The 18,275-nt window shown below is 43.1% G+C and overlaps 1 protein-coding gene across 2 annotated transcripts in view; it reads left to right on the forward strand.

The window, feature by feature from the left end:
* DIS3L2 (DIS3 like 3'-5' exoribonuclease 2) overlaps window positions 1–18,275 on the forward strand; it is a 200,706-nt gene that overhangs the window by 12,241 nt on the left and 170,190 nt on the right. Inside the window, exons 1-5 of one of the 2 annotated variants that reach the window (XM_075418171.1) lie at window positions 5,774–5,927; window positions 6,491–6,649; window positions 6,951–7,093; window positions 12,835–12,888; window positions 17,072–17,173. In XM_075418171.1, the coding sequence (XP_075274286.1) occupies window positions 6,598–6,649; window positions 6,951–7,093; window positions 12,835–12,888; window positions 17,072–17,173 (351 nt within the window). In that variant the 5' untranslated portion in view covers window positions 5,774–5,927; window positions 6,491–6,597. Of the gene's footprint in view, window positions 1–5,773; window positions 5,928–6,490; window positions 6,650–6,950; window positions 7,094–12,834; window positions 12,889–17,071; window positions 17,174–18,275 lie in introns of those variants that run through there. The other variant, XM_075418170.1, reaches the window with a different exon arrangement.

The raw sequence follows: 18,275 nt of genomic DNA on the forward strand, positions 1-18,275 counted from the left end.
AAGCCTTGCCTTTCCACTCCTACATCTCTAATGAATTCCTTCCCATGACACCCTCATTTCTCCCTATTGCTTTGTCTTTAATCTTGAGCCATCTACTTTATTTAACCGGTTTGCTCCAAGATACTGTGAAATGCATGGTGGTGGTTCTGGTCCAAGGCTATTGGGGAGCTCTGACCTCATTTAATTCATGTTGAGAGCAGTGTTGAAGCACGGCTGTTCCTAGCACAGGCTGGAGCGGAGCTGAGCTAACGGGGAGCGTGGTGGATGGGTTTCGGTCATGTTTGTGTTGTTGGGGCTTCAGCACAGAGTTTTGTTTGAATTATCTTCCAAAGAGTGTCTTTTTTTTGTCCTGGTACAGAGCTCTTTCCCTGAGCAGCTATACCAACAGCTGTCTTCGTGTTTTTCCTTTTGAAACAAAATAGAACAAAAAAGTACTTGGTTGTTGCCATTAATGGGACATTTAATCTCTTAAATCTGCAAAATATTTTGTAAAACGTAAATAGCTAGTTACTTCTGGCCTGTCTATGACCAGTGTTTTTGTTGACATAACTCACATTTGAGATCACTTCAATGATGTTTGTTGGTTTTGCCTGTTGTTTTTGCCTGTGTATGGTAATTGGATCCTGGATATTGTAGTAGTCATTTAAGTGCTTGGAGTTTTTGAGTTAGTCACTTACATAATATGGCATGTACTGGCTGTCACTTGTGTACTGGAAATTAAAAATAATCTAACAAACGTATTTTGGCTTTTAAAATTTGAGAGGAAATTATTTTAGAGGCTTCTTTGAGCAGCAGAAAATATAAAATAGCTTTTAAATTGCCTGTTTAAGCATATGAAAGGGAAATGCATGGGGATCCTAGCAAAACTGCCTTGAAGTTAATGCAGTTTGTACTGGCAAAGCATGCTTTTGCTTGTAGGGTTTATTTGACTTTGGAGAATTAAACGAATAGTTGCCTGGTACAACAGTGTCAACACTAAGTCTGTGCCTTCCTGGAGTTACCAGCCAGAAACTGCGTCCCCCAAGCTCATCAAAGCTGGCAGAATTGGATTCACAGAAGTACCTGGGGTGGGTTGTTCCAGGGCTAGGAAGGGTTTGGGATTTTTTCAAGTCCTAGACATCTTTGCAAGACAAGGCAGTGTTTCCATCAGCTGAACTCTTGTATTGAGACTATTAATATAGCCTGTTACACATCAGCATCCATAGTGGCTCATAAAGTTGCAGGTAGGACTTCTTGGCAGGTCATGGAGAGTATTTGTTTGCTAAAAAACCAAACCTGGTTTCTAAAATTTGCTTGCAGACTCAGCCAGGAGCCAAGGGCCAACTTGAACTTGTAGATGTGTGAGGTGATGCCTTGGGCTGCTGCATGGTTGGGGTCAAATTCTTGAATCTCTAGTAAGGATGAGCAGGAACATGCTTTATTTAGCTTTCTTGCCATGTTTAACATAGTCTGACTTAAACGTGAGTGTAGGACTAAGCAGGGGTTGGCACTAGGGTAGTTCTCACTGCCTTTAGTTGGTTAATTCTTGGTTTTGGAGCAATATTGGGTGGCCCTTCATTTGGTAGCTGCCATGCCTTCTAGCTCATGGGTGTATCCTTAGTGTTTTACTACGTGCATAACTGGGTTGTCTTGAAGAATTAAATGTCAGGGAGCCTCTTGGAAGGTTTGAAGGAAATTGGTTTAAGTCATTCAAATGTGTCAGCAATGAAATGAAACATTGTAGAAATACGGACAAATATTTAGTAACCGTGGGCTGAGGGTGTCTCATTAACTGATAACAAATTGTTCTATCCCATGTTATCAGTTCTTCTCATGCTTATGCTAACTGTAAAGCGGGCGTATGTGAAAGATTCCTTTGCGTATCTAGATCATTATCTGATGCTGGGAAGCAATGGAAAATCCTCTTAGCAATAGCAGAGTTAGCGGAAGTGTTGATGCCCTGTCATGGCCTGATAAAGGTAAGTAGTAGATGGAAGTGTTTTGTGTTGAAAAAGTTTACAACAATATTGTTCTGTCCAAAGCTTTCAGCATAATCCCTTTTTTTTTTAAGACATAAAAAGAACCACTGCATTTCGAGACAGTTGTCAGTGGGGTGTGACTCCTAAACCTGCAGAGGTGTTACCAGCACAGTGGTGATGCTCTCAAAGTCCTGCCCACTCCGAGTAGCTGTGTTAAACGTAGATAATGTAGGTGGTCACAAAGCTGGAAGTTTAGTTAGGTAAAAATGCCTAGTGATGAGGCAGATGCCCTTTGACAGGAAGGGCGAAAGCTATACCAAGATGTCCTTATCTTGGAATTCACTTAGATCTCTCAAGTAAAACCTGATTCTTGCTGGAGCCTGAATGGGAGGTATCCAAGGAGGTCATGGACGTGCTGATGAAAATTCAGTGAGAAATACTTTCCTTCTGTGCTGGCAGTAATCAAATAGCCTGTCAGGTGTTAGAGGGCAGTTGGAAATGTTTTATTTTTGGTAAATAAAATTTAGAGTCTTGGTTCTTTCTTGTGTAGTGCAATATGTAAATTTTAATGTAAAACTAAAGACTTTCTGGCGTTGCTAACTTCATGTTTAGTTGAACATTTTTAGTTGATTTAGTTGACCATCTAGTTGATCAACTGACTAATAGATGTAAATTTAATTAAATGCAATGCTTTTCAAAACCTGAACTATAGAGTGATTGTTTAAAAATTATGTCAAAATAAGCTGATTTAAAACAGCTAGCCACCTTTCTTACTGTAAGCCAGATCAATTATTCTGGGAAGCTGCCTGTGTGCACTTTTTTTCCAAAATAAGAAAAGATTAATAGGTACTTATGCTTAAAGACCAAAATGTGCCATTGCGTGATGTCGTTGTTGTTGTGACAGAGATGAAGTGTGGTGGTTTGGGTTCTGGATTGAGCTCCAGCGCTGTCCCTCCAGTGGAGCTCACCTAACCGCTGCTGCCTGTGCATGGGATGCCGGACTGCCCCCAGCTCCATCCTTTCCGCTCCTTTTCCTGGTTATCCCAGTTGGGAATAAAAGTGAGTCGCTGATTGTGGACTGTTCTGAAAGCCCACAAATGCCACCTGTTTTTATTTTTTATTTATTTTTTTTTTTCTTTTCTCTCTAGCTGCGAAGGTGGGAGTTGTGTGTTTCTGCTTCCCACAGGTGCTTCCCCTTGGCAGGTTTGGGGCAGTTCCTGGCTCTGGATGTGGAATTTCTCGTCTGGTTAGGTGTCCCTCTGTCACCTTTGCGGGCAGCCTCCTTGCCTGATACAGCCGTTGGGGTTGTTTCAGCCTGTCTCCCTGCAGAGGACTTCAAGCAACGACAGTCAACCACCTTTCCTCAAACTGTTACTCCTGTAGTTTTTCCCATTGGAAATGGCAGAACATCTAGAAACCACAGGCAAGTGGTGGCTGCATCCATGGAGAGCAGCCCTACATTATCTGTGCAGCCAGATAAGCATATAAGCATACCCAAACATGCTGCGTTTGCTGCATGTTGTGAATACGTCTGTGTCTCGCATTTGAATTGCTTGAGTGCTTCTGCACATGCAGACGTTTGGTGTGTTGTGGTTGCTTCAGCCCTCCGGTTAGGATCTATCAATCAACCTCAGCTCTCGGTTGCTGCACCTTAGCCTCCCTTCTACTGAAGTTGTATTTAATTTTTTATTGTATTTATTTATTAATTTATTTAGTCATTGATTATTTTAATGCTTAGAATGTGTTATTACTTTGTCTGACACCTTACATTAAAAGATTTTGGTGTATCTTACATACCACACAAGAGTAACGCCACAGCAAGAGTCAGACTTCTGACATACCTGGTGCTGGAATAGAGTATAAATGAGTTAATGATAGCAATTATTTCAGAAAGAATAGTCTCAATATATCCCCTGCTATCTATGGAGTTGTCAAGTTACAGTTTGCTTTGTGGAATGAAGTCTCTCTATCCATCAGAATGTTAATACTGGGCAGGAGGGATGGCAGGAAGGGCCATCATGAGAAGTTTCTAACTTCCAGTTTTAGGGGACAGGTGCGTTACAGAAGCAAATATTAAATCTAGTTGAAACAGATGGCAACCTGTAGTTAGCTCTCTTTTGAAAGGAGAAATACAAGAAATTAGAGTCGTGCAGAATTCAGTGTGTTCCGGTTGAATGCTAATTGTGACAGTTGTCTCTGGCTTTGTAACAGGGGTGATTTTGTTTAGCCATAAACATAACGGCCAGCGGGGTCAAATACTTACTCAGAGTGGCTGTGTGTAAACTGGCTTGCAAGCCAGCTGTGTCGAAGCAAGAGTTTATCCATTTGAGTGGATTTTTTTCTTTGAGTTTGTGTCCGAGTCTGAGCGGATGGGAGAGCGAGCCGAAGGCTGAAGTGTTGAAAACGTTCAAGTGCCTCTCTGCGTGTCTGCCTTTCGGCGCAGAAAGGTGCTGCTCCAGCCTTTGCTGCTGCTGTGCATTAGTTTTGGCAGTGGTGGCCCCCTTTCTGAACCCATGGCCACGGCAAGTGCTGGGCAGCTTTGCTCTGCAGTGCTTAATTCTGGTTCTTGGCTCACTTCCCAACTCACGAGACTTTTTTTCCTCTTTTTTTCCCCCCTGCATTTTAATTTTCTGCTCTGTTTTTTTCAGCTCCTTCTTAATTACATGTTGAGATTTAGACTCCTTTTTATCCCAAGTTCTTTAATTCATAGTAGTATTTTCTGTGACTTGCTGTCATAGAAACGAGGGCTTTAGAGGACCTTACAAGCTCATGTAATCCATTTTACTACCTCAAGGAAAAAACTACTCTTTTTAGACCAACTCTGGCAGCCATCTCTCACCTATTCTTAAGAACCTCCAACGAAGCAGATTGTGTGACCTCTGTGGGTGATCAGCCTAGTGCCTTGGTTTTCTAATAGTGTTCCTAAGATCCCACCTGTTGCAGCTTAAGTCAGATTTCTTCACCAAAATGTATCTGAAAACCCTGTCCAGAGCACACTGTGTTGCCATTTCAAAAGCTGTTCTGCTCAGACCTCTGTAAGTCCATACTTCTAGGTTTGGTGTCTGTTTTTGAACTTAATCTCCTGACCCTTAAGGGCATTTGAAAATCAGTTCATATGGCATTTGCAAAATAGTTAATTTTCGTTCCATCTCATCATGTGGTCCATACAGGTAGTATTGCCTTGTTCGTGTTGGTTGAAACCTGAATTTGCAGCTGCGCTCTTGCCATGTTGCAGCTGCAACCTCCCTTGGACAGCCTCCTCCCCGAGAGCATGCGCAGGGTATGAAAAACTGGATCAGGTAGAAAGAAGCCAAACTACGTTGCCCTTATCCTTGTCGTCACCAAACACAGGGGCCCTCTCTTCATTTTGGCGTCCTGTTTGGAGACACTGCTGCGGCATTTAATCTCTTCCTGGGTTGGTCTGAGCCGGCACCTTGAGCTGTCCCTCTGCCTGTCTTGGTGTCTCCTCTCCTGGGTTAGGAGGGTGATTTGCCTGTTATTATATATGGAAGTTGGGTTTTTGTCTATGACTGGGTAAAGTAGCAGCTTTCTCCTATTGTACTGTATTTTTAAACATTTCTGCGTAAGTACAGCTTTTTAAACATTTTTTTTTCTCGCTGCTTCAGTTTAATTCTATGAAGCAATCTGCAATTTTGTTTGTGAAGGATACCATACATAAAAAATTTGCCTTGTAACTTGGATAGCCCCGTAGCAAATAAGTTGGCATTGCGCGTTTTCTGACTTGCAGGTACGAGCTTGGACCCAGGGAGCGTAGCCAGGAGGGGCTGGAAGGCAAAGCTGTGATGACATGTTCAGTATCCAGGTGGAGGGCCAAGAGGGCAGCTGTGCGGCGCTGGGTTGCATTCCAATGTGCTGATCCGTGGAACAGCGTTGGCATACGCTTTGGAAGCTGCTGCTTGCTCTCCTGGCTGTAGGGGAGGGGCTGATGTGATGGCAGGGAAGGAAGGGGTGAGTCTTTGCAGAATATTTTCGTATGATCATGGCCTATTCTGAGCAGGCTGGACTTTCGGAGCCTTGGCATTGCTTTGTGCTGTCCTTGTGTACTGTGCTGCCTCTGGTAGCTCAAAAGTTAATTACTCCAGAGTGGGTTGTTGAGAATTTTTTTTTTTCTCCATGATTCCTGAACTCCTTAATTAAGTTGTAGGGAAGTTATATTTTCTCACTACTTTGGGGCTTAATGGGGTGGAGGCTTTGGAAACACTTTAACAATTTTGCGTTTTATATGCTCTAATGAATTTCCCAGGATTTTGGAAGGGTTGTATCCAACTTTAATATCGTAATTTCCAGAGTTTTATTTATGCTAAAATAAGTTGGTGGTGGATTAAGAGGTGCAGAAAGCCAACAGATTACAAATGAACTAATGAAGACATCGTTTCTGTTGGATAAAGAGCATGACTCACGGTTGTGACTTGTACTGAAGTACTGCAGACCATGAGTTTCACCAGGACCGCATGCTGGCAATGGGGTTCCTCTTCCCTCCCTTGTTATTTCAAACCTGTGTTTGATTTCAGGTGCAGAAAAGAGAGGGTTTGCAAGGACCAGAAACAACTCTGAATCTGCAAGAACTCCCCAGAACTTCGATAGGAAGAGGCAACTCTCTGAATCGCAGACAGAAACAATGAACAATTCAGACAGCAGAATAAATCCTAGACAACTGGGAACTCCCAGAGGTATCAAAGCAGAGTGTGTACACGCTTCAGGAATAAGCTGCCTTGAAGCATGTGCTCAGCACTATTAAAAGATGGGCTGGGATGAGTGCTCTTAACTCTAAAATGAGCTGTAAAAGACTGTTGATTATTTATAAAATATGATTATTCCAGGCTTTTCGGTGCTCTAAAGTTGGGTGCCAGTATTTCTAGACAAACTGTTCTCAGAAGTTCAACTTTGAATACAAAGCCTCTGTACAGCTGCTGTTAAGATACATGGACAAGTTTGGTGGGCAGGGTAACACTTATAAATTTTTGTTTGCAGGAGGATCCTATGCTGCTGTCCCAACATCAGGTGATAGAAAGAATCGAAATAAACCCACTCGAGGGAGGAAGAAGAGTATATTTGAAGCCTACATGTCAAAAGAAGATGTTTCAGCAGGACTGAAAAGGGGAGAGCTAATTCAGGTGCCTGGAACACGGAACGTCCGTGCTTTTGTGAGAAGTCTGTGGAAATCACAGGCAGTTGTTGGAAATCAATGTCAGTTGGTTGCATGACAGGGAGTTGATGTGCCACTTGTAGATGCTAGAGGAAGACTTTTTCCCTTTCTCAGAAGGTTCTAGAAGTGGAATGAAAACTTTTACATTCAGCTGAAGTATAGTTTTTGATTTGATTGCATGTGCTGAAAAATTTCTGATCCACACTTGTGATGAATTGCTGAGTTCTGGTTGGATGGTCTGCTAGCCATGATAGTCATTGTGGAGACACTTCCTTTTACAAATGATGCTCAAAAACACAGCAGGTGCTGGCAGCTTGTGTCTTTGTTAGTGTAAGTAAAAATGAATGTCCTTAGCAAGATACTTCTTGCTGAAATTCCTCACAAAGATGTTCATTAGTCCTTGGCAATGAGGTGCAGATGCCTCCGCTTCCAGATCTATTCTTTTTTCAATCTGTCAACACTTCCCAGAAGTGTCACTCCCATCAAAAAAAGGGACAGTGATGGTGCAGGTAGGGCTGTGGTCCCTGGGGTCTCACAGGGCTGTGCCTACCAGGGCATTGCAATAACTTGTTATAAACTATGATGTGACAGGTTAAATTAGTATCAAATGGCCAGGCAGTGGTCGTGGACCCTTGATTTGCTTGCGTAATTTTCTTTGCGCTCACCTAAGGTCATAGGGCTGACCCAGCCACTGATGACAGTGGTTTACTGAAGTAAGGCACAGATGGTAGATGGGGCTGAAGAGCGCATCAAGATACAGAAAATCATTTGCGCATGTGTGTATGGTTATTTGCCTTCAACAGTTAGCAGTAAGCGTGTTCCTATTTTACAGATTCTGAAGATCAAAGATCAGACTTTGTGTTTCCATTTGGAGCAGTAAAACCGCAACCATAATTAGGCAGCAGTTCTTCTCTGCATAACTAGCAAAATGTGGGGGTGGGCCTGCCGTGTGTGTGGGTAGCTGGATCTCAGGAGGAGTTTTGCAGGCAGGCATGGCTGAGGTTTGCTGAGGAGTAGGAGAAGAGGATAGCATCCTAGAACCACTGTTGTAGTACAGTCCTCAACATGGTGTAGGGTTCTTCAGGACACACATGGCATCCCAGTGAGATCAGACTGGCTGGGGAAAAAAGGCTGGTGGAAGTCAGCGAGAGCATGACAGACGTGCAGCTGAGGCATCGCTTACCCAAACACACACTGGTGCATTGCCAGTTATTTAGTGTTGTAGTGCTGCTGAGGTTGTGATGCTTACTTTCATCAATACATTGATGCTGCAAATGGCATCACCTCACTTTTTGTCTGATTTGTTGTTATAATTGTGTATTAATTCTTGTATGATAATATAATGACATGATTTCTGGAGGTGTGATGGGGATTCCATGTATAAGATTGCATGATTCCATCCTGAAAAGCAATTTGAGCTCTTCGCTTTCAGAAAAACGACTATGCGGCGTATCCCTGCTGATGATCAGAGTGGTCCACTGGGCTACCCAGACCTTAGGCCCGTCGCTTTTCAAAGTCTGTCATGGACGTCCACAACAGGAAGCAAATGGTGGGGGAAGATACAGGAGCCTGGGGCTGTGACTTCCCCCCGTGGCTGCAGTGGCGTACAGCAGCAACTAAAGCTTCTGCCTTACCTTCGGGAGTGTTTCTGGCACCCGTTTTTGGTAACACAGCCTGATAGCATTAAGTGCAGCATGTGTAGACTGCCTATGAGGTCGAGTACAGCTGCAGATGAGGCACATCAGACTATGACTACTACCTGAGAATCCCACTGAAATGCTGAGTCCCGGAGGACCTTTGATTGCATGCTCTCTGGCAAAAGAATCTCTAATTCTTGTAAATGCGTAGTGTCTACTCCAGGTCATGTGCTGCGTAACTGAAAAGTCATACGGTCTTTCTTAGGCTGTATCTGTTTTTGTTTCATCCACTTCCACATCTCAGGGAAACAGTTGAGGCTGTAGAAGCTGGATTTAATCATTTAGGGCTGAGTGTCAGATCATGGTCATCCCAGCTCAGTATCTCTCGTCTTCAGCTCATTCATCCTTATGATCTCATCAAGACCCTTCATCACTGCAGTCTCAGCCAGGATAGGTGAGATCCTGAAAGAAGCTTTAGTTAATGGACAAATATTCAGCACTGTTCTATACAACGTCAAGAGCCGTAGTGAACAAATACCTGTTGTGTTAATCCCCCAAAGCAGGGCATTGGTCTGGCATGCTAAACTGAAAAAAAGCCCCAGAAGAGTCTGTGGAAGAGGAGAACAAACCTGTTGGTCTGAATCTGATGGTCCTGAGCAAACCTGAGTGCAAGCCAGATGGAAGCATGACTGAGCAGAGACCGTTCCCTGGAGCATCCTGGAAACACTGGGTCTGTGTGAGAACTTGAGAAATCTGTTGGAGAGAAGAGACCCTGCGCTGAACTCTGAGGATGTTGCTGGACCCTGGCAATGCAGCTACGCAACTAAATGCTCCTGAAAGCCCAGCCCATGGAAACTACTGGCAGACATGGAGATCGCTCAGATAAAACACAAGTGCCATGAAGGTTAAGCAGTCCTGGATCAGGAAGAACAGAAGTGTTATCTTTATAGGTGCTGACGTCTGTCAGTAATGTTAATCTTAATGGCTTCTGCTACTGTATCTGACATAACTCCGTTTTTGAGAAGTAGCATGGAGAAGTGTGCCCTGCGGGATTCCTGGGTTCGTTTAAACATGCGGCGTGTGTGGAAGCGTCCTTCCACAAGACAGGGGATCTGAGGTCAGGTGCTTGAGAGTGCGTAGGCTTCCGATTTCCTCGGCCAGAAAACTGTCTGCCGTGAAGATCAGGTTGGTTGGAATCACATCAGCCGGTCTGAGGGCAGACAAGATTGCATACCTTCTGCGTAGTTACGTAAGCGGATGGTGCTGGCTATACACAACAGATGAAGTCATGTTGTGTATGAAGGAACGTTGACCCAAAGGACCATGATCATCTTGTGAAGCACCAGCCAGAAACTCGTGTCTGCTCCACGCCTCCAGCATCTCCCAGACCCTCCCTGCAGGGCTGCTGGGGTCAGGCGGAGCGAGAGTGTGCAGCATACAGAGGCGCAGAGCCGGCTTTGCTGTTCAGAGGGTGTTTTTCCTTGGAAAGCTCTTCTTTTGTGGGTATGAAGGTTGGGGTTTCCCTGGTTTTTGTGGATTGTTTTCTCAAAGGAGGCCTTGTTAGCAAGCAGATACTTGAACCTTGACCTTTGTTTGGTGTTTGGTACATACAAACGAATCTAGACATATGTGTTATGATAGCTGTTGCAAACTGCTTGTTGTGAGATGCTTGAAGTTTAGTCGGAGTATTGTCTGCCCTGGTTCTAGCAGAGCAACTTGAGAAATCATGACCCTTCTGTATCTTACTGGGGAAGCTCAATAAGGTTAGAAACTTTTTTGGCAAGCGTGTGTGAAGCTGAGTTGAATCATCAGAAAGTGTTTTAGAAACCTTCCTGCAAACCTTTTTCTTCCCTTTCAAAACAAAGGCCCTACTGACATAAAACCACTGATAAATATAGCAGCTATTATTTGCAAGCTATTGCAAAATAATACAACATTAGTGTGACATGCTGAGACTCTGCAGCCAGATCCTCACCCCCAATACACATATGAGAACAGTTGTTCATTGCAGATGGGGAGAGTGACTGGTTCCAGATATGATATCACAGCGTGAAATGTACAACATTGTAAATAGGATTTTCATAGGCACAGATAATAGGGCCCATCTGCTTTCTAAGATGAATTTAGGGAGTTCCTTGCTTAAAAGAAAGAGCTGAAGTATTTTAATTCTAGTTGATGTAAGAATTCTAATGCTAATCATAATTAGGTAGTGCATATAAAATGTAGGGAAACCCACTGCACGGTAAACGTGGTAAGACTTTGATCCTCTGTGTGTTTGCTGGAGCTGGGCATCCATGTGCGTGTAGCCGCTCTGGCGCCTTCTGGGCCATGGACACGAAACCTGATTTTTCACACGCATAATGGGCATTTGCACCTGGCTGATTGACAGCTGTCCCAAACTATTCAAGGGGGTTCTGCGGAGTAACACAGGATGTCCCCTCATCTGCTTTGTGCTGGTGGGTAGATGCTGGTATGGGAATTTTGACTCGTTGTCAAGCAGAGCAACCATCGCTTTTCATTTTTTTCTTTTCTCTCTGTAGCAGCTTCTTTTACTGACAGCATGTTGTTTTTGATGGCTGATTCTGGGAAATAAGGGGAGAAAAAAAGACCATTGAGAGTTTTCCAGCAGTGGGTACCAGTGCTAACAGAGGCTGATGACAGCGTGTTAGCTCTCGCTTTGCCGAAGCAGAAAGTATCCCCAGGGGTGCTCCCAGTGGGTCGTCTTTGTTTTCGTGCCGTTGTCCTGGGTTGTGCCTGCCATGTGGCTTGTGACTCGCAAATGCTAGTTACATAAGGCACAAAATAAGACATCACAGCAAAGTATTCAAATAATACCTAAAGAATATAGACTATATGGTGCTGATATTTTAAAGCAAATAAAAACAGTGGAAAAATTCATAAATCTGCAAATTCTTCTTCAAGGCAGCAAAACTTTCACATGTAATCAGCTTTATTTTCCTATCGTCTGAGTGTTTCCCAGAATACATAAAAAGATAATACGCTGCAGTGAATTTTTAAGGAAGCAATTCCTGTGAGAGGTTCCTATGATTGCTTAACACAGAAGTGCAAACAGATGGAATCTGTTCATATAACAAATTGGCCAGTGTGATTTCAAATACACAAGTGGAGAAAGTTTCAAAGTTTCAGCCCAAAGCAGAAGCCTGTCTGAAGGCAGATACCTGGTTGTATTTCCGTAAGAATCAAATGCTGTCAGTTTTAGCTGCAGTCACCTGTCACAATTCCCAGGACCCTCTTGGGACGGGAACGGCCCTGATGAATAGCCTGTATGTCCTTGGCTGGCTCTCCCTTTCTCCTGGATGGACTTGAACACCAGCAGCAAAACTGGCTGGTTTACTTTGGAGGGGTGATACGGATTTGTTGCAGGTGACTTGAGCTTTTGTTTGGCAGATAACAAAGCATAGACCATGGAGTTTCAAATGTATTTAAGATCGTTTGACTCTAAATGTGTTTAAACAGAATTTAATCCTGTAGACTTTAAATGTTTGTTTTTGGAAAATCCTTTTGATTCTTCTTTGGAAATGTTCTTTATCACAGAGTTACTGCTACTGTCTATTTGCAGGAGCAGCCTAAGCAGCCAGAGCCCCATAAGGCTGATATCTGCTGCCATGCAAGCTAAGCAGGTCAGCTTTTCCTCTTTCCTCCTGTCCTCCAAAATAAGCAAAACCAACATTCTGCTTTTCCAAAACAGAGCAAAACAATTTGTTTCTATTGTGTGTTTGCTAATGAAGTTGGTGGATGCTCAGCGGAAAATGTGTGAAGGGAACAGGAGGGCTTGGATCCTCAGTTCACCCAGTAGCAGCAACAACTAATGATTGAACATCTCTCTGATGACAGACTGCAGTAGATCAGCTTAAGCCTATCATGAAACTGCCTTTTGGCTTGAAATTGCTCGGATGCTAAGTTGTCAAGACTTGAAATGTATAATGGAAGTTTAGATGTATCTCTCATGTTTCACAGTAGATACATTACCCACAGCTCTCTAATTTAACTGATGTGATATAAAATTAATAAGATTCAGGCATAATCTTTCTCCTTTTTCTATTTTTTTAAGGGACCCTTGAGAATAAATCCTAAGAAATACCATGAAGCCTTCATTCCATCTCCAGTAAGTGTAATTTTATAATGCTTTAAAGTTCATAAGTAAAGGTGTATTAAGACAGGAGTTATGCTGTGCATGAAAGGTCACTCAGAGGTGAATGAGTTGGAATAAATGAACATGATCTGGATTATCTTTTAAATCAAATATTCCCAAACAAATCCTGCTTATTCATACCTCAAAAGAACTACTTACTTAGCTTGTGCTGAAATTGGGGATACTGCTGGGTCCCACAGAAGGCAGCTGAAGTCAGGTTTGAGGACCACCAGATAGGGTAATTGGAAACCCTTGGTTTATGGCCGCAGACGTTTTATAGATTTTCCACTGATTTAAGTTAATCTTGCCTAAACAAATATGCTCTCCATTTTCGATCTGCTGCATGAGCTAGTTTGAAAAGTCATTCCAGAAATAATACGCATGATTCCTTTTCATGTGCCCGCTTTTGCACGAGCTGTATCTTGTTTGGCTTGGGATGTGCTTCTGTCGCAAGGGACTGGCTTGCGCCTCTTCTCTCTTCTTCGCTTATTTTGACAGAAAAGAAAGACCCTTGCAGTTTCAGGGGCTTCCAGTAGGGAAGGTGATCTCACAGCTGGCACAGCCAAGGCTTTTTATCTGGAACTGACTTGGTCAAAATGTTACCATCAGTGAGAGAGAGTTTCATGTTGAAATGTTTTGTTGATGCGGGGGAGAGAAGGCAAAGACTGCCCTGAGACAGCAAAACACTGACTCTGTTGTTGTCCCTGCTACTGACAGCGCCACTGTTTCGGGGCTTGGATTGAAAGCCTTGAAATTCCTGGTGTTGTCCATTCATGTTGTTGATTTGGGATAATGTTTTGGAGCCCACTTTGTTCGAGAAGGCTGGCATTACAGGGGTGGAAGAAGGTCAGGGGTGCACAAAGTAGATTAAGATTAACTAGAGGAAGAAGTACAGAGCGGCTCTCCGGTATGTCAGTAGAGCAGCACTGTGCATGGGAGCGAAACGAACTGTGATCCTTGCTTTACAGGTATCCTCGCAGATGTGGTAAGTATAAGGTGTTAAACATATTCTCTAAAATTACAAAATGCAAGGTTAAGTGAGAAATCCAGCTACTCACATGAGCTTAATCGGATGAGAAGCTTTACCCCTAATCACCCCCAGTGTCCAGCTGTTGCCTTGTGCAATCGATTGCTCGCTGTTCGGCATGCAGGAAGATGTACATTACAAAGGGATAGCCAAGGTTGTTATCTAAGCTACCTTTCTGCTTTTCTGCCCTGTGTGAAGCTGAATACCAGAACCAGCTTTGTCCCTGATAACAAGCAGAATCAACACCTGGATGAAGAGGACTCTGGCTAGTGTGGACACAGTCCTTACTTTAAGACAGATGTTTTAGGATGCTTATCCTTTGTATAACATTATTTGCCATAATGGTGGGTTTGCAGCCTTCATGTTCTGCAGGACCTCCCACCATTGCCAGATGCTGCAAGAGCTGCAGCTGTGAAAAATCACCCTTTCTCTCCTGCTGTTGACTAGGGCACTGTACCCCTTTCTTTTCAGCTGACTTGGCTATGACTTCATGGAGTTCAATTCCAACAGCTGTTCACCTTCTAACAGCAGAAGTCCCAGGGTGTTTCATGCTGCAAATGTGCTGTCTGCTTGTCTCGTTGTTGCATGAAGAGTTGAGGGGAAGGCCCAGGGTCTTTCTCTTGAAAGCTACCCAGAGAATGGACCTGAGCATTTAAATCTCTGCCTCGCATCTTGTGTCTTCCCTGCACACAGTACTGTGGTTTGAAATGATGGCGTTGTCGGTGTGAAGAATGGTACTGTGGAGCACAAGTGGTGGAGCAACTGTGGCTGTACTGTGCTTGTGGAAGACACTTCCAGAGCAGATGAAAGCACTGCAGATCTCCCTCTTGTCAGAGGGGATAGAGAGTGATGCTGGTGACACTCACAGGTGACCACAGAGCAGTAAGTGCTCCGTGCTTCCTGGAGAAGGCTGCAGAAGTCTTGAAGCCATTGTGGCCAATACAGTACATGCACCTCGGAGGCAGCTGAGGCTTTGCAAGTGATTGTGTTCTGCCATTTTAATTGCATTAGTAATCTGAAGTGCCAACTGTGCAGAACAGGGGATGCTGAAGGAAAAAGTGGGACGCACAAGTGTTCTCGGAAGTGCTAAGCTGGCCCAACAATCATGAGCCTGGAGCTCAAGATATAGAAATATTTCTTTTTGGAGGCAAAACCAAAACTGATGGCAATTTCCTAGTTACAGTGTTGTTGCAGGCATTGAAATTCACTGCTGTAAAATAGGTGTTTATACACATATATAAGTGTGTGTGTGTATATATAGGGGTATATTCTTTGGCATGAGAGTGAGTGGCTGCAATTCAAGACTCTTGCAGAGTATGGAGATGCAGCTTGAACCAGGTGGTGTGACACATCAGGCATCTCTACAGAGGATGGGGCAAAGGGTCTGCTTTGCGTTTTCTTGTACACAGGAGAGAAGGAAAAAAGTGTAGAACAAACAAATTATCGTGAGTGTCAGCCTGTGTCCTGCAGCACAGAGTGACTACAGGTACAGACAAAAAAACCCCAGGCATTTTCTTGAAAAAGTGACTTTGAACTTTTCTTGTTATGTATTTGGTGAATTAGGTAAAGAGTTGGGGCAAAAGGGAGAGGGTGGGGAGAAATGAGGAATAAGACCATGTGTAAAAAATCTGGCTTTCTGAAAAGAACAGTTTCCAATTTGAATTATGTTAGTCCAAGAGGCTTTGCAATTTTTCTGCATCTTGTCATGGGAGGCAGCTTTCACACAGCTGTTGAGCTGCTGCTGCTTTTCTTTCTAAGAGTAATTTGGTCTCTTGGAGGATGGCCTTAGTTTCACATCATGGCAGAGTTCTGCCGTTCTATTGTTTTGGTATCTAAGCAGAGTAAGATATTTGCGTGATACTAGGGCTTCGTGTTTTCAGGTTATAAAATGAGTTTTTCTTGGAGACTGAGCATGCTGGTAGTTCTGATTGGATTTACTCAAGCGTAGGAGACTCAGGAGTGTATCTGAGAAGCGACTGATGTTAAGCTTTAGATTAGTACTTCACCATCTTTCAATAAAAAAACAGCCTCATAAGCATTAAAATCTTAAGAAACTCATCCTCTTTTTTACCTCAAAACTATGCAAAGGTAGCTGTCTACAAAAACAATGTTGACTGCTCGTGTTGATACTAAATGCTCACATTGTCTGAAGCGTTCATGGCACTGTAAACAGACACATGCAATTTTTCAGATTCTGAATTATGGGGAAACAGAAATGAAAGCAACAAGAGCACAGTCAGTAACTAGCCAAAAAAAAAGGGACAAAACTGACAGTCCTTTGAAAACGAAAACCTTTGTGTTGGCATCTTCAGGAAACTTCATCTTTATTCACTCCCATGAAGAAAATCTTCCAAACTAAATCTAGATTAGCCAAATGCCAAACATGTCTGGGGTGGATAATCATAGCGCGTACAATTAGTAGAGGCTCTTGTGCAAGGATGTTAACCCAGAGTATTGAGAGAAGGTGTCCTAACATGTCTGTTACAGTAAACGATCTTCTGGCTTGCAGTTGGCATCTGTAGTCACCATTTTTTTGGAATCTATTCTAGCATTAGTTGTGCCAAATGCAGAATAGATGGTGTTAACTCATTTGAAAAGAGAGACTGCATCCCCAGCACCTCTCTCCAGGCCACCTTCACAGACTGACCTGCTGATCCCGGAGCAGCATGTCCCTGCTTTCTTGTCTCACCAGGAGAGCAGCAGGCAGCTCTACATGGGGCACTTTGCGGAGACAGTCTTGTAAACATGTTCTGAACAATAGCTTGGAGTGCTTGAGTTGGGAGCTTACCGCGAGAAGAACTGTGACTGCAGAAAACTCTCTACCCATTCCCAAGAGTAACTGTAGAGGAACTGAGCAGAGCTTGCAGACAATACATCTCGAGGGCTTGGCTCTGTCTTGAATAAATAGTGTGGAGCTACTATGCTGGCACATACGTACAAAGGAGGCTATCTGCTGAAGGATACTGCATGTTGAAGGGCGTATGGTGAACCGATTTCATTTCTGTGCACAACTGCAGGATGTTTGTCTCACCAGGGTGTGTCTTTTTTGGTGGCAGTGTTTTAAACCTCATGACAACTGTAATTTAATATGTTTTGGTCTGGCATTTATTTTTCTTCCTCTTTCACTAGGATGGGACTCGCGATATCTTTATTGATGGAGTGGTTGCTCGCAACAGAGCCCTGAACGGTGACATCGTGGTAGTGAAACTGCTTCCCAAGGAGCAATGGAAGGTCAGTTCAGTATGTTTTTCTGTGATTTGACAGAAAGAGCTTTTTACTGTTTTCTTCACTAAACTTAGGACCTGAGACAGAGAATAGACGATTTCCTACTAGTCAGATTAGCTAAATTGCAGTTTGTGCTGATGTAGATGAACTTTATCCATTGCAATGTTGGGAAGAAGCAATACCTAAAACATTTAAACCTCACTCTGCATGGAATGGCCTTCTTTATCACTATATGGAGAAATCTGATGACAAGGCTAGTTCAAAGCGTGGTTGTCAGAGGTGGCTTTTGATGTCTGTTATTTAACTGTCTTCGTGCTGTGGCATTAGATAGCTCTGTGTAGGTGTTTGCAATTGCTTAGAAGTTTAACAAGTGCTCTTCACAAAGCTTTAATAATGATTAACTCTTGCTAATTTGTTGGTCCACAGTCCATGAAAAGCTTATCTTGTCACAGCTCCAGATTTTGTGGTAATACTCTTCTTTACATGAATGAAGAATGTGTGCAGTGACTGGAGCAATGCAAATATGGGACAATCCGATTTTCACGTCTAAGAATTTCACTAAGATTACTCTCTCTGGGGTTTTTCCTTTCACTGATCAAGTTCAAAGTCCTTTCAAACACCTGGATAATTTTGTCTTGTTTGCGGGTTTATCTTTTAATACCTCCATGCAAGGGAAGTTCTTACTCGTTTAGTTGCTGGGAGATGTAACCTACCATTAGCAATTATAATACACGTTTTTACACATAAGCATGACAGAACTGTCACAAATTGTTTTCCAAACACATTTTTTTTAATTCTTATTGAGAATTTAAACACTGTTGTATATCTTTGGGACAAAAGTAATAATGCGGGCGATTCCAGCAGGATGGGGACTGGTCTGGGCTACCTTGGCCTGGTGTTTTTCACTCATTCTAGCTGCCTTCTCTGCCTGTCTTTGTTCGAAGTTATGTGATTTTAGTCTTGCATATGCAAGGTCTTCAGTCTGGTCATTCGCTGAACCTTCTGCCTTCTCTGTTTAAATCTAATAGTAGTTGAAATGATGGTTTGAAACATATTAGAACTTGTCTCTTCTTTTTAAATACACATAAAATGAATAAATGACTTTAGT

This window comes from Opisthocomus hoazin, chromosome 4 (assembly GCF_030867145.1).
Source record: "Opisthocomus hoazin isolate bOpiHoa1 chromosome 4, bOpiHoa1.hap1, whole genome shotgun sequence".
Classification (NCBI taxonomy): Eukaryota; Metazoa; Chordata; class Aves; order Opisthocomiformes; family Opisthocomidae; genus Opisthocomus; species Opisthocomus hoazin.